The following is a 15,570-nucleotide window of genomic DNA, read 5'->3' on the forward strand; positions in this document are numbered from 1 at the left end:
TAATTCATCTTATCAGAGAAGCATAAGCACTATTCCTTTTGAATTATTATTTGGAACTAAAATGAATTTTAAAGAAAATATTAAACTTAAAGAAATAATTGACTCAGAAATTCAAAACAATTTTGAAACTTACTGAGAAGAAATTCGAAAAGATGCAAAGAAACAAATATTTAAGGTACAGGAAGAAAATAAGAAAACATATAAACTTCAAAGACGTTCTACAAAATGTTATAAAAGTAATGATTTAGTAGCCACCAAAAGAACTCAGTTTGGACCAAACTTTAAGTTAAAATCAAAGTATTTAGGCCCATATAAAATTGTAAAAATAAAAGGTAATGACACCTATGATGTTGTAAAAGAAGATCATGAAGGACCCACAAAAACAACTACATGCACTGAATACTTAAAACAATGGACTCGAGCACAAGAAGATGTATAAAATAATGCTGATTACGACGTTTTAACCTGGAGTGATACAACTAATAACCGAACTGTAATTTTTCACCTATTAATGACTATTACTTTAGATAATTTTATTTTAAGATGAAATTAAGTTTTCCGAAAATGTTAAAGATTGAAGATATTTTTCGTTTCAGATGAAGATTTCTGAAAAATAGAAGGGACTGTTGATGATGCTATTGTTGGAAAGATGAAGGACAATTAAGGACCTTTCAATATTGTCCTTAGCACATAATCTTCCCCCTCTCCTTTCGTATTTCTTTTCAGGTTTCGGCTTATTCATGATGATGATCCTTTTACCGAAGACAACGAAGATGTAAGATGACCAATGATTTATGATGTCAAGAGTAGAATAATGTCGTTGAGGTTGATGCATAGCAGAAAGGCCAAGTGTGGGATTTTAAATCCATAGCTTAATATGTTTCCTCGCGCGATGTCTACTTTTTAGCTGTTGACTGCACTAGTGAAATTGATGGAACTCTCGCCACTTTGTTTTATGAGAGGAAATGCAAGATGATATAGATGTTGTATTAATATATGTAAGATGTTATAGATGTTATGATAATATATATATGATGTTATAGATGTTGTATTAATATATGAATGATGTTATATATGTGTTAATGTTTCATTAAATGTGTTTTGTTTGAACATGAATTGTGATTGTCAAACACAAGAACCCACATATATATATATATATATATATATTACTTTTATAACTATAATCAGAGTTTTTTCCTTCACTGAGGATTGAGATTAGAATCTGACCAATCGAGATTAAAAAATGTCTTTTCTGCAGACATTTTGAAGGTAAAGAAACAAAGAAATCTTTTTAATGATATTTAAAAATAAGTTCAAGTATTTGATATTTATTTAGCAGCATGCATTACGTAAAAAATATGTGTACTAAATTTCGTGATGGTATGTCATCATACTGCTAGAATTAGTTTCACAAGTATGCCAGAAATTTGAAAGTATTATTAAATAGTAATAAATAAATTTAGAAGGAAGAGGACACATTAAATGATATGAGTAACATTAAAATAAAGTTAATTGCTTAAGGATTAAAAACTAAATTATAAAAATCGACTGTACTTTGGTGAACATAGATATATTAAATGGTTACCCTAGATGACTGTTTTTTTCCCCCTTCAAAATGACAAATAAGGAATTTAAGAAAGAAGTAAAGGTTTAAACAATTTTGTTTTATAAGAGAATGGAACAGAATTTACTCTTGTTCAACATGCACTGCACATGTGCATGCAATTTTTTGGATTCTGGAGGTTACCAGAAATGAAAGATGCTGGAAACTTGCTTTGCCTTTCTAAAATACAATCTGATTGGTGCTGCAAAAATTGGCTCTATGCCAGAAGTCCAAAAGTTGCTCATGCGATGCTTTATTCACCAAGAAAGAGATCACTTCCAGTGGTGCAAAAATCACTTTTTTGGGGATCGCCATATGAAATTCCCCGATTTTGACTGAAATACTTAAATTCCCCGACTTTTCCTGGCTTTTCAGGTGTTTCTAGGTAGCGTGACAACCCTGGCATAGAAAGAAATCTGTCGCATTGTTCCATCTGGACATGACCACCTCTGTAAGCAGCTCCAACATATCAGTGTTGCTCCTGACTCTCTTTTCCCCTTGTGCAAGACACAGACTTCAGACATCTCCGCAAATGCTCTGCTCTTCCTCATATTTCAATTTGGGAGAGCTAACTGTATTGCGAAGAATGCCCCGAGTTTATAGATATAGTGATGCCAATTTTGATATTCAGTTGTCTTATAATGTGACATTTGAAATTTAAAAAAACATACATAGCGCCTATGTGTCATTGAAACACTTAAAAACGAGCGAGTCGAAAGATGGAAGGGAAATAGCGGTGGAAGATCCACGGAATCTATCAAAATTAGTGTGGAAGGACTACACTTGTACAACCAATGGTGAAAATTCTGGTTATCCCACCTACTGCTTTCTGCCCTGTCCTGTTTACAATAAACAAAACCAGGTTAGAGTTTCATTGAGAAAAATTTTTAGATATGTAAAATGAGAATAGCAATTGCCATAAGACAACATGTTGTGCTTTTATTTGAACATTATTTTATCATGTGGCATCATTAAATTTATTTCAGATTTAGTTTAAAATTTTATTTTGCTGTTTATTATTGTTTATATCTTGAAACAGAGATACACAGGGCAGATCTAAAGTGCTCAGAAACTCTAAATATCATACTTTGGATCTAACCATGGATGCAATTAAAAAATTACATGAAATATGTATTTATCAAATTAAAATTTATTTCACACATCTTAAACAAAATTTAATTTGGTCATAAAAAAACCTTGGCAAGCCAGGTGGGATTACAAGACAAAGACTCTTCTTATAAGCAAAATACACACAATGTGACTATTCTCAAATTTAACTGAAATAAATGCACCCAAGACAGATATAACACAAAAGGCCTATCTGCCTAAGCTATATACAAATCTTGATTGACAGTATTATGTGTGAGGGATGGGTGTCTGAGGTTTTCTACATTTTCATCCTTAAATTAATTTAGGCTTTTCTCTTCAAAAAAGGGGGGACTATTTTCTTGATATCCTGAGAAAGAAAAAAATCGATTTATGCCAATTGAAGCAAACAATCAGTCATTCAAAAGACAGATATGTTAGTAGATCAGTAACTGTTGAAGTGGATTCTTGCATTCACATTTCTTTAATTACAAAACTCAAATATGATATATTCAACTCAAATATGATATAATAAACTCAAATATGATATAATATTCTTTTCATCATCTTTGAATTTCCTAGAAAGTCTAGCTTAGAACAGTTTGGTGATAGCCTCTGAAATAAGCCGAAAGAGTGAAAACCATATTGAATCCAACATCTTTCCTTTCAAATTTAAATGACAACTGCCAAAAAAAAGCTCATTAGTTTATACAACTTTAGCCAGCTGTGGATACTGCAAATACACGGAGGATCATTCCTGTAGTTACATTAAGTAGAACAAAGAGTTAAAGAATACTACATTATTTTCATGTATTAAATTCTGCACAGTTTTTATCGGGCAAAATCGTTTTATTACTGCTGATTCATATTTAGTGAGTTTTGAGTTTACATTGTTACGACAACTACGAGGTGGGTACAATACTTCCAAGAAACTGCAAGGAAAAAAAAAATTACAGCAAGTTTTAATTTACTTACTGTTCATGAGAAGCAATTTTTGTTTCAAGTATAAGCCTTTCTATTATAAAAAAATATATATATATATATATTTCCTGACATTTTTTATTTCCTCGACTTTTCATGCGAATGAGTACCCTGCATAATTATTAATAAAAACAGCTGTAATTTCATGAAAGTTTGGTAAAAGCAAAAATGAAATTACACTATTTTTATATAAAGATGGAACACAAATATTAATATTTCATATTTATATAAAAATGATAATCTATTATTTTTTTATTTTTGTTTTATATCTGACAAATAAGAAAAAACACAGAAATCAATTACTCCATTAAACAGACAACATATAGCACTAACATAACATGCAAATAAAGGAGATACATTACATTTATTATTTCAGAATCAAATGCAACAACTTGTACCTTTCATTTGTTAATTCATTTCAGAAATGACTTTTATGATATATAGCTGACAGAGTGTACATAGATACATATGACTCAAAAGCACAGTTAGACTGTGTTTTTCTTTCAAGAAAACTTATATTGTTCTTTTTTGTTTCTGATATATTCTAAAAAATTATGACTAAAAACTACACAAATCTAAAAACAATAATTTTCCCCCTTTTGTATAAGGTAAGAACATATGGCATTAGAAATGTTAGAATAATTCAATATAAAAAAAAATCATAACATACCAGGTATATTATGTACAGTTATGGCAATTATAAGCAATAAAATTCTCCGCCATCTAACATCAAGCAAATTATTTGTGACAGGCTCTACTTCAAAATCATCACTATCACTGCTAGGTCTGTAACGCCTGTGAAGTCCATTTTTAGAGTTTGTACCTATAAAGAATAATATAACGAAAATTACAATTAAATGCTGCTATATGCAAATTCTATTAATTGCATTTATTGTTTGCAATACAATCAAATACTTTTCCCCTTTTTATCCTAATATACATATACTTTAAAAACTGCAGAAATTAAAAGAGAAAATTTATAAATTTTCACATATTCACATATTTTATCATATATCTGTGAAAAAACTCATTATATTCTTTCAGTTAAAGAAATCCCACATAGCGTATATTCCACTCTATAACGCCCACTTTTAATGAAAAAAATAAGATTGAAATTCATGGGTGCACATTATATGCCGGATATTAAAATGACAGATTTAAAAATAAGGAAAAGATGAGCATTCAAAAATTAGATTTCTATATGTACCTAAATGCTATTTATTTAAAAGAAAAGATATATCTTTTGAATTTAAAAATTTTCATTATTGGACAATATGAAAAGCTCCCCATATTTGTCATATCTTCAGGCGCATCATCGAATTCTGTTTCATTTTCACCATCACTGTTACTCTAACCCATAAATAAATAATCATCTTCCATTCCATCTAGATTGTAGATATACTATATTTTTTAAATGACTTTTGAATTATGTTGAGTTTAATTTCATTCCATGCCTTTATTACCCACTCACACACTACTTCTCGACTGCATTTGGCCTCCTTCTGTAAATATATTTTCACCTTCTAACATCCACGTATTCCACAGTCATTTTATGACTAAAGGCTGAACTAATGGTGCTAATCTGGCTGGAATAACTGCCATGTCTGTATGGTGTTAGATTGGATCTAAGCATTAGCACTCTATTTGGCAGGAGCCATACTACTAAAAGGAACAATAGACCAACTGTTATTTCAATTAAAGAAAATGTGATTTACTAAAGCCTAAATGTTCACTTATTTATTCCCCTTTTCTCAATAATAAGAATATTGTTCTTGTGCACACCTGTATTGATTACAACTCACTTTCTTTTCAGAATTATTTACTCCCTTAAGCATTTTCTCCACACACACATTTTTCCCATTTATTGTCTATCAATTCAGCATTCCACTTTTTGAAAGTCTGGGAAAATTCTTCAAATGAATGACTTCAAAAGAAAAGAGCATTGGATGTGTATCCCTCAAATTTCTTCTTAAAGATGTGCATTGTAGGGCAAACATACCTAAAAATTAAGAAATGTAGTTTGAAATTACATGTGCGCATTATAAGCCGAACATATAGTATATATACTCGTATACTCTTCCATCTTTCATAAGCATGATAGTAAAATAATACCTTTCTCTCTTAGTTTGAAAAATTTCTGATGAGAAAATTTATATTTAAATTTAACCATTTTGGAAATTTGGCAAAAATTCACATGCAGATTTCACTTTTATGACTGCTGTAGGTTTTTACAAAGGTAACTACAAAACGTTTTAGAAACTGGCTTTTGTTTAACTAATAATATCATAAAGATAATGCATAATAATTTTTAACTAATGATCCATTTTCAAATTTTGCTTATATATGCTGTCCTGAAAAGAAAGAAAATTGAAGATAAATTAATATTTAAAGTTTAATTTGAGCAATATGTTACATAAAGATGACTATAAATATATTTTTACAATTTAAAATATAAAAAATCAATTTAAGATTTTTAGATATAAATCTTAAGAAATGTGATCACAGGCAAACATGCCTGTCCCTTTCAAGTTTTATGTTATTCAGCCTCTTCATTTTGTAACCTAATTTATTTTTTTAATTATTTTAAATATGAACTATTAGTGTGTTATATTCATGATAAAAATTAATTATAGATTTTTTTACTTTAGAAAATCAATAAAAATAATTTGTCTTCCACTTCATTCCAAGTCATTGAGATTATTTTATCCACAAGTAGTCTGTAAATCTCTCTCAACAGGGCAGTACATATTTAGTGACATAGATAAACTGGTCAAGCTTTTATCTATGTCACTGAATATGTACTGCCTCCTTTACAGATTTACAAACTAATTGTGGGTAAAATAATTGCGAGGTAATGGACTTGACATGAAGTGAAAGATAAACTATTTTTGTTTTATTAAATTTATATCTAAAAAATTTCAATTGATTTTTTAAAATATTTTTAATTGTAGAAATGCATTTATAGTATAGTCATCTTTATGATCTATAATTTAACTCAATATTAATTTATCTTGAATTTTCTTTCTTTTCTTCTGGGACAGCAATCAGGAAAATTTGAAAATGTGCCTAATACAGTGGTGGAATATCTCATTTTGATGTGATTATTAGAATTGTTGAACAAAGCACATCTCTGAAAGTTAAACAACTAAATATGATGATTCTATTAATCTCAGACAGTGGCATAGATAGGCAATGCCTATGGGTCCATTACTTTTTTATTTTGTAATATTGAAATATATAATTTTATCATGAATTATCATCATTTTTATCATGAATAATATTGAAAAATATTGAATAATGAATTAATAAATTTGTTGCTAAATATGCCTTTGATATTTATAAGCATAAATTTAAATTTTGTCAATAAATTACAATTAAAATAATTTACAATTTTGTCAATAAATTTAAATTTTGTCAAATTAATTTAAATTTTGTCAATAAATTATTAATTATAAAAGTTTTATATCTTATTTTTGAATAATATAAAAATTAGAAATCAAACTGAATACCAAAACATCCTATCTTGCTCGCTGTTAATCCTAGTGCCCCTGCGTAATGACTTCTTTTGTTTACATGCAATGACCCATCTGCAATATAGCAGCACTGTCATCAGATGTGCAGTGTAACCAGAAATAGCCTGTTTTGTTTGTGATAATCATTTTGTATTTGTTTTAATGTGTTTTTCTATATTTCAGCATAAGAAGTATAGTAAAAAATTGCTATGACAAACCAAATAGGCTAGTTCTGGTTACATTGCACATGCACAAATGATGAAAGGGGCAACCAGAACCGCTAAGTAAACAACACATCCTATAATAGTCCGTGTGTTTTATTCAGTTCTACAAATGCTTAAGAACTGCTTTATTAGTTATTGTTGAAAAATAAAATTGGAAATTAAGAAATATTAAAATAATTGTAATAATTGATAATAATAATGCTATATATATATATATATAGCATAAAAAAGGAGTGGAGCCCAAAAATGAAATGAAAAGAGAGAACAAGCAGAAGAAAGAAAAAGCTCCCAAAATTAAATAACATCGTTATTAAAACATTATACTACTAAAAAAAATATATTCAATAGATATCATCTATGCCAGAGGTTGAACAAAAAACTGTAAACTATACTGTCGGCTTAAGTTGCCTCTACCTATAAGAATGACAAAACACATACAAGAGAAACAGTTATGCAGATATAGCAGATATAGGTAATTATGTAGGTAAAAATATTATTGGTGATATAAGATTTCTAATTGTGATGAAAATGAACAAAAACCTGTGGACCCATTTCTAAAAGATACTAAATAAGAAAATAGAAATTTCGGTGCAGAAAGGAAAAAAATCACAGCAAAACAGAAATATCTCTAAGAAAACTAAATCTGACTCATTGAACAGGCAGGATTACCCTACAAAACTGTGTAAAATTACATTATGGTAATTTTAAACTAAGATGCATATGAGTGTCCAACTGATACATCAATGGTGAAGTATGGAGAAGCATCATGATACTGGTTGTGCTATTCTAAACTACTGGATACTGCATACTGCAAACTCTGTGTTGATTGTTTCCTGACTCTGATAATAGTTGGTGTCCAGGTATTAGAGACTAGAATTAGTGATATGAATTAAAACCCACTGTTCTTCTAAATCAAGTTTTCTTAAACTTTTTGGTGTGGGGGTCCCCTTAATATTTACGAAAACTTTGTGGAACTTACTTAAGAAGTGTACAAATTCGACACATGTGCGAGTGAAACTGTCAGTTTCTTCCCTTGTACTGTAATGCTCTTGCAGTTTTAGGTCATTAACTGAAATTTTTAAAGTAAAATAAATGTTTCTATCATAAAAAAATGCATCAAAACATTTTTGTTTTTTCTTTCTTTGTATTGCCTTATCTTTATTTATTTTCAGATACATTATGCAAAAATATTTGGTAATTGTAAAATTAAAGAAATATAAAAATTGCTAAAATTTTTGGCGATCCACAGTTTAAAAAAATATTCTAAATCACATGTGGAAATAAGAGCTGCATATGAAGCATGGAAAAAAAATGACTAACGAGAATGACTTCGAAGAATAAATTTGACACGAGACAAATTTTTGGAAAATGGTTTTAGAACATTATTTAGCATTACATTTATGCTGTTAAAAATGTGTTAACATTTCGTGAGCATAGTGAAGATACGAACATTAGTTATAATGACAACTTGTTAAAGTAGGATAAATTATTAAGTAAATATGACAATGTTATGAAATTAGTTTTTGAAATGCTAGTAAGAAGTGTACAATGTCTGAGATCTACTATAAATAACGAATTAATTCGATGTGCTGTCAAAATTTAGAACACATTTCGGTGAACCAGACTGATTTTAAGATATGTTCATACTGCATGAGTGTTATTTTAAGATGTTCATCTGCATGAGATTCAGAACCCATAAATTTTACAATTAAAGAGACATTTCTTGGATTTTATGCTATAAAAGACCATTCCACTGAAGAATTGAAACTCATTCTTATTTTGTTGAATAAAAAGACATTTTAAAATGCTATAGACAAGGATCTAATGGTATTTGTGTTCTGAATGATGTCTGTAATGGCCTCCGGCAAAACATAAAAACTATTCAGCCAAATGCAAAATATGTACAACTTAAACCTTGTTATTAATGATATCATAAGTAGTTGTAGAGAAATTGCATTATTTTTTTAGATATTACAAAGTATATATTATTTCTGTGGGAAAAGTATAAAATAACAAGATTTATTAACACATTGAATGAATGCCACGCGCATTTTACATGGTTCACCCATAGCGCCAACATGAATTTTTTATTACTTTATTATGCATACTATATTGAAATATTATGAACAGAAGATAAGGTGAGTTATGTAATTGTGTTAGTGCATTTTTCCTGGTGGGGGTCACTGCTCAACCCCGAGGCGCTGCAGACCATTTTTGTGATTTATTATTTAAAATTTTGTGATCCATTACTCTTCAAAACATTATAATAACAATGGTTATTATTTAAAAATTTATCTGTATCGATATTTACTCTAATTATATATTTTTACTGTTGGTTGCATCACCGGTGGCCCCCATGGCTCTGTAGCCAAGTCGAGTGCCGGCCACCGGTGACCCCCAATGCAGTCAACGTGTTAACAAATTTTACAGCAAAACAGAAGTATCTTAAAGAAAACTAAATCTGACTTGTTGACCAACAATGGCAGGGCAGATTACCTTGCAAAATGGTGTAAAATTATGTTATGTTAACATCCTAAATCCACCTTAAAAGCAATAAAAAAGAGGGAACGGGAAGAAGTGCTGCAGTTAAAAAGAAAAATAGCAAATTTTGAATTTAATGCATTTGCATATTTGTGCATAAAGCATTAAATGAAATAACTTATTTTTACAAATATTACAATAAATCATGTCTAAACAAAGGCACACAATTTTTAAATAATGCCTGTATAAATAATACAAAGAAGCTATGAAATGAATTTGAACTTATTTTAGCGGATCGAAAAAAAGAAATGGCTGAAAATAAGATTTTATACATTATTTTAGAACAAATAAATTATGGTGTTACTGGCATGCCAAATGTGAGAAATTGATTTCATTTTTTAGAATCTTGCTTTATAATCCATAAGAAAGGAAACAAAATTAATACAAAAATGTGACAATTTTAATACATATTTATTCTAAAATACTGTCAACAGAATTTACTTTGCAATTTATAAATGTATTATAGTTGCGTAAAGATGGCATTAACTCTCGAGCATTGCAGGTTTAAGGCTGAGATTTTAAAGTTCCTTAAAATGTCATGAATAAATGGTACTTTCTTGATTATAATTTTAAAAATGACTCTCTCACTTTGTACCTTGATTTCTTTTCTTCCAATATACAATCAACCTAAAACGTGACACATTGAAAGTTGGCAGAAATTTTTGTGTGTAATGAATATGAAAGCGACTCCTTCATATGGAACTTTCCATTCATAATGCTGAAGAGGTTAAAGAAAATATGGTCACTGAAGAATTTGAGAACTTAAAGTTAAAAGACACTAACACTGGAAAGCAACTCATGTAAAATGTATACACTTTTCTTACTTTTTAAGAGATTTCTGTAATTGTTGCTACAGTAGAAAGATTGTTCCCACATTTAAAAATTATTAAACATTAAAAAAATGTGGCCGGACAAACACAGTTAAACTATCCTTTATGTCTTGCCATCGAACATGAAAAGGCAAATCAAATGGGCCTGAATAAAACAGAACAGATGGACAGACTGACTGACTGACACACAGATAAACATTTAGGATATTTACATACTAAATGATTTATAACTAACTTATTTTATATATATAGATATATATTTTTTCAAAATAAAGTAATTAAAAAACCTATGACTTGCACTAAAGCTGCAAAGTAATATATTGTATTTTGCCTAAGGGACTGAAATTTCTAGCTATGCTACTGGTCGCAGAACTTTAGTCAACCAAACTAACTACAGTCATTTTGGATCCTACTTTCCCCCCCCCCCAAGTAACTCATATTTATGCTTGTTTTGGTACTTTTTAATTATCCATGCACCCTTCCAAAAGGTCAGCATCTTGCTGGCAACTCATTTTTTGCTAAGCTGACATGTGAAAAGCAAAAGCAATAGGGAAAATGATAGTGCATTAAGAATTCCATAAAAGAACAACGAATCAATGAAATGGGGGGGAGCAAGAAACATCTGTATTAAAACACTAAACCTTTTTAAAGAATTTTTTTTCTGTTGTATTCTCTATGTACACAGCAATTTGTTTGCTCTTAAAAAAAATCAGATAATTGCACAAATTTGCCATTACTTTGATCTATAAAATTTGATCGTTTAAAAAGCATAACTTCACTGAATGGGAATTTTTGCCTTCTCTATTTTTGTGCAAAACAGTACATTTTTGAAGAAATGCAACACTTTCTCTTTCATCAGCTGCAAACCCAGCAATTCAATTATGATTTCTTACATGAAAAAAGTGCACTCAATACAAAAATAAACAATAGTTAGAAAAACGACTGAAGGTGGAAATCCACACTTATTTACAGCGGATGTGTGCATAGCTAGTCTGCCATAATAATACAATGGCAACATAGTGTGTTACCTTGTGAACGCTTTTCAGGAGAGTGCATATAATCATAAAGAATTTTTTTCATAAGGAACACAAGTGGCATATTTTTACATGTATCATTTTCAAAAATAATTTTACTTTTAAATGCATTTAAAACAAAATAAATTTCTTGATTTCCATTTTAGCCCCCTTTGTATTTAAATCACATAAAGGAAATATTCTACATCTGTAATTTCTGCTAATTTCAACTATAAGAAAGACAATATTTTTAAATATAAGGTGAAAAAAGAGCTCTCTCTCTTGTACATACATATATGTACACATGGAAATATCTTATTACAATTTTATGACATTTGAAATGTAACTTTAAATGTTCATGTTGAATAAACTATGTAATACATTTTCCATTTGTCAAACATTTTAGTTAAGGAAAATTACTGAAACTTATTGAATTTTAAAATCCTTCGAACATTTCAGTTAGAAAAGATTACTAAAATTTAATGTAATCAGCATTTTGTATTCAGTTAAAATTTTGTATTATTTTGAGAATGAGATTAATATAAAACATAGGTAATAATGAAATAATTTTGAACATTAGTGACAAAACTGATAATTTTTTTCAGTATTAATGCAGAAAATACTAAAAATTGTCATTCTGAACACTGTTGTTATGAATATAAAAATATATGAAATTGAATAATTATAATAAAATTGAATGTGAGTAATAAAAACAAATATTTAAATTATGCTGAATGATTGCAAATCATGTAACAGATAACTGCCTGTAAAAAGTACAGTATGATGTAAGGCTATTGGTTCAGAATTAGAGGATTATTTTTACATCTAAATAGTTGCTCCTTTTACTCTCACAGGAAACGAGGACTACCATTTATAAGAATAAATGTTCTCTATAGAATTTTTTTTTAGTTCCCTTACACAAGAAATGGAGGAATTTTCAAGTAACTGTTCAAACACCCTTTAACCACCAGTCAGTAAAAGAAGATTGCCCAATTTTATATCAGAATGTTTATTAAAGAACTGTGAAACTTTCATTAGTATAAAATTAGGAATCGAAATAAAAAAGAAATATACATAAGAAATGCAACAAAAATTTTAACAAAATATTAATAGTATTTATGATGTTAAAAGGCAGGTTATAAACATGAAAATTAGAATGTTGTACATTTTTGTGATTTATTATGATGTACTAAAATAAGCTGATATCTACAAGTTCATATATATACTTTTCTTTGTTGCATTTTATGATAGAAGTGAAAAAAGAATGAAAGGCTTTTCCTGAAGAATCATAATCATCTTTCCTACTGCTTTAACACTCTCTAAAAAAAGCCAAGTTTTTCTTTTGTTGTTGTTTTTTACCTCTTTGAAAGGGAAAGGATATGCAAGGGGAAAAAAGGGGGTAAGGTAAAATTCTAACTTTAAATTGCATTGCCCTTTAACTGTCCTTTTTAACAGCTTATTTCTTCGCTCTGCCCTAAAAACATTAATATGTTTATAAATGTCTCTAAACTACATCACTTTAGGATTAATGCCTGCCATGTGATTCATGATGCAGACACTTACATTTCAGGCAATAACCATGTTGAGATTTGTAAACTGAAACACCTTTTAACTAATCAGAATGAGTTAACCCAAAAATGATTTATTCTTAAACATGCTTTCATACTGGCCATTTTATCTGTGTTCCTTCCTTCTAGCTTGCTGATGGCTGCTGCTGCATCTTTCTTCAAATTTATTACAAAAGTATAAAAAGGCAAAGCAGAGTGTGACCCTTAAACTGTGTCCATCTGTTACGAATTGTTTTGTCAAAAAATAAAATTACTGAATCAGCCATAACTGCTACGATTTTCTGAGGAATCAGCTTTTGTCATTGACATCTATGTCATCATCAAACATTATTTCATTACACACATATACTCTCTCTCTCTATATATATATTCTGGTGTATACACACACACACACATATCTATCTCTATTTGTCCTAGAATAAAAATAAAGTGATACTAATATACAAATGACTTTATTAAATGCAGTTAATAAATAAATTAAAATGTTTTAAAGAAAAGGACAGAAAGTTTGATACTCACGATGCCTTTTATGTCTTTGAGAATCTTTCCTATCTACCACATAACCATCTTTTCCCATTTCTTGACAAATATCAGGATTGAGAGCTACTTTTGCAAAATTTTCCTAAAATACAATAAAGCTTTTTTGTGAATCTATTGTTCTATGTCTAATTTTACAAAATCTACATTAAGTTGATTTATAAGTTTAAACGTACCATTAGATCCAAGTCATCAGCAATAAGACCCGAATTTTACCAAGTAAATTAATACATGAACTAGAGAGTTGGATCTAACAATAGGCTAACATGAGTAATGAGCATTTATAATGTAAAGTTCACAGTAGAAAACTCCATTACAAATTAAAAATCCACTATTTACATTTAGATCTTTTTACTGTGCTCATTTTTTTATTCTTGAGAATAAAATGTGAACAAATTATAAATGTTCATTACTCATCTTAAACTTTTTTAATACATAGAGTTAGATCTAACAACACTTTTAAACTTAAATTATAATTTAGCAGCACTTTAGCACTTTGCGCTAATTTATTCTTTTAGTACTAGCATACTTTTTTCTCAACTCGTTGACTACTTCTTTTCTCTTTAAGTTGATTTATAAAAGAGACATGCAGGATAGTAATTTTCATTTTGAACAATGTACACACACACACACACACACACACACAAAAAAAAAAAAAAAAAGAAGAAGAAGAAGAAAAAAAGAATCCTACTTTATATCAAGAATAGTAGAGAAATCTTCTTCAGTTGGTTTTGATTTTTATATATGGTAATTTCAAATTTTTACATAAAAAATGGGCATTCAAACCTATGTAGTTGATAAATGTTTTAATATTAATTTAAATAGCATTTTAATGGGAATATTAATGGGAATACTTAAATTTTCCTGCTTTATAATTTCATATGCATCATCAGCAATGTAAATTTTATAAATAGAAAATATTTTTCAATACATAACTTAATGCAATAATAATTAATGTTTTTAAATTAAAATTTGTACATTTATCAAAATAAATTTGAGAATATTTTGACACTAGATGTTTTAGATTTTTTAGCCACGGGGGGGGGGGGGACTGGAAAACTCTGATACATATTGATTGATAACGATCAGCAATATTAAAGCAAAATATTTAAAAAAAATGTTCAAGTTAATAAAATGTAATATTTAAGGCAAGAGCAACAAATTTTGTTCTCAAGAATAAAAAACGAGTACAGTAAAAAGATCTAAATGTAAATAGCAGATTTTTATAATTTGTAACGGAATTTTCTACTATGAACTTTACATTATACTATATGCTCATTACTCATCTTAGCCTTTTTTTAACAAGACTACTTAATCTGATTAAAGGAGGTGATGGCCCACCTATTAGGTGCCTCCATAATAAAGAGACCACCACATCTGGCCTTGTATAGATTAATGGACTGGGTTACATTTGTAATTGTTCACAATCTGCCATTGGAGGAAGGAAAAAAAAAACTTAATCTGATTAGCTTGTCTAATAGCACATACTGTACTGATTTACAAGAAATTTTAATAGCAGACTAAAGTTTCAAATTGTTTTTCAGCTGTATTAGTACCAAACACCTCACTTTTTAAAAATTTTTATTTATTATTATTTTAAGAATAAGATTTGAGATTCAGAGAAAATCTTCTCTTACTGATATAATACATCAATGATGTTAACACAATGGAAGAA

General features: G+C 28.9%; 1 protein-coding gene across 1 annotated transcript in view; it reads right to left on the reverse strand.

The window, feature by feature from the left end:
• Zip48C (Zinc/iron regulated transporter-related protein 48C) overlaps window positions 1-15,570 on the reverse strand; it is a 50,683-nt gene that overhangs the window by 20,060 nt on the left and 15,053 nt on the right. Inside the window, exons 4-5 of the mRNA XM_085817766.1 lie at window positions 13,878-13,980; window positions 4,341-4,493 (exon numbers count right to left, since the gene is read on the reverse strand). Coding sequence (XP_085673892.1) covers window positions 4,341-4,493; window positions 13,878-13,980 — 256 coding nt within the window. The remainder of the gene's footprint in view (window positions 1-4,340; window positions 4,494-13,877; window positions 13,981-15,570) is intronic.

This window comes from Stegodyphus dumicola, chromosome 5, assembly GCF_044657685.1.
Source record: "Stegodyphus dumicola isolate Sdum_Otavi_A_Nest chromosome 5, ASM4465768v1".
NCBI classification, from domain to species: domain Eukaryota; kingdom Metazoa; phylum Arthropoda; class Arachnida; order Araneae; family Eresidae; genus Stegodyphus; species Stegodyphus dumicola.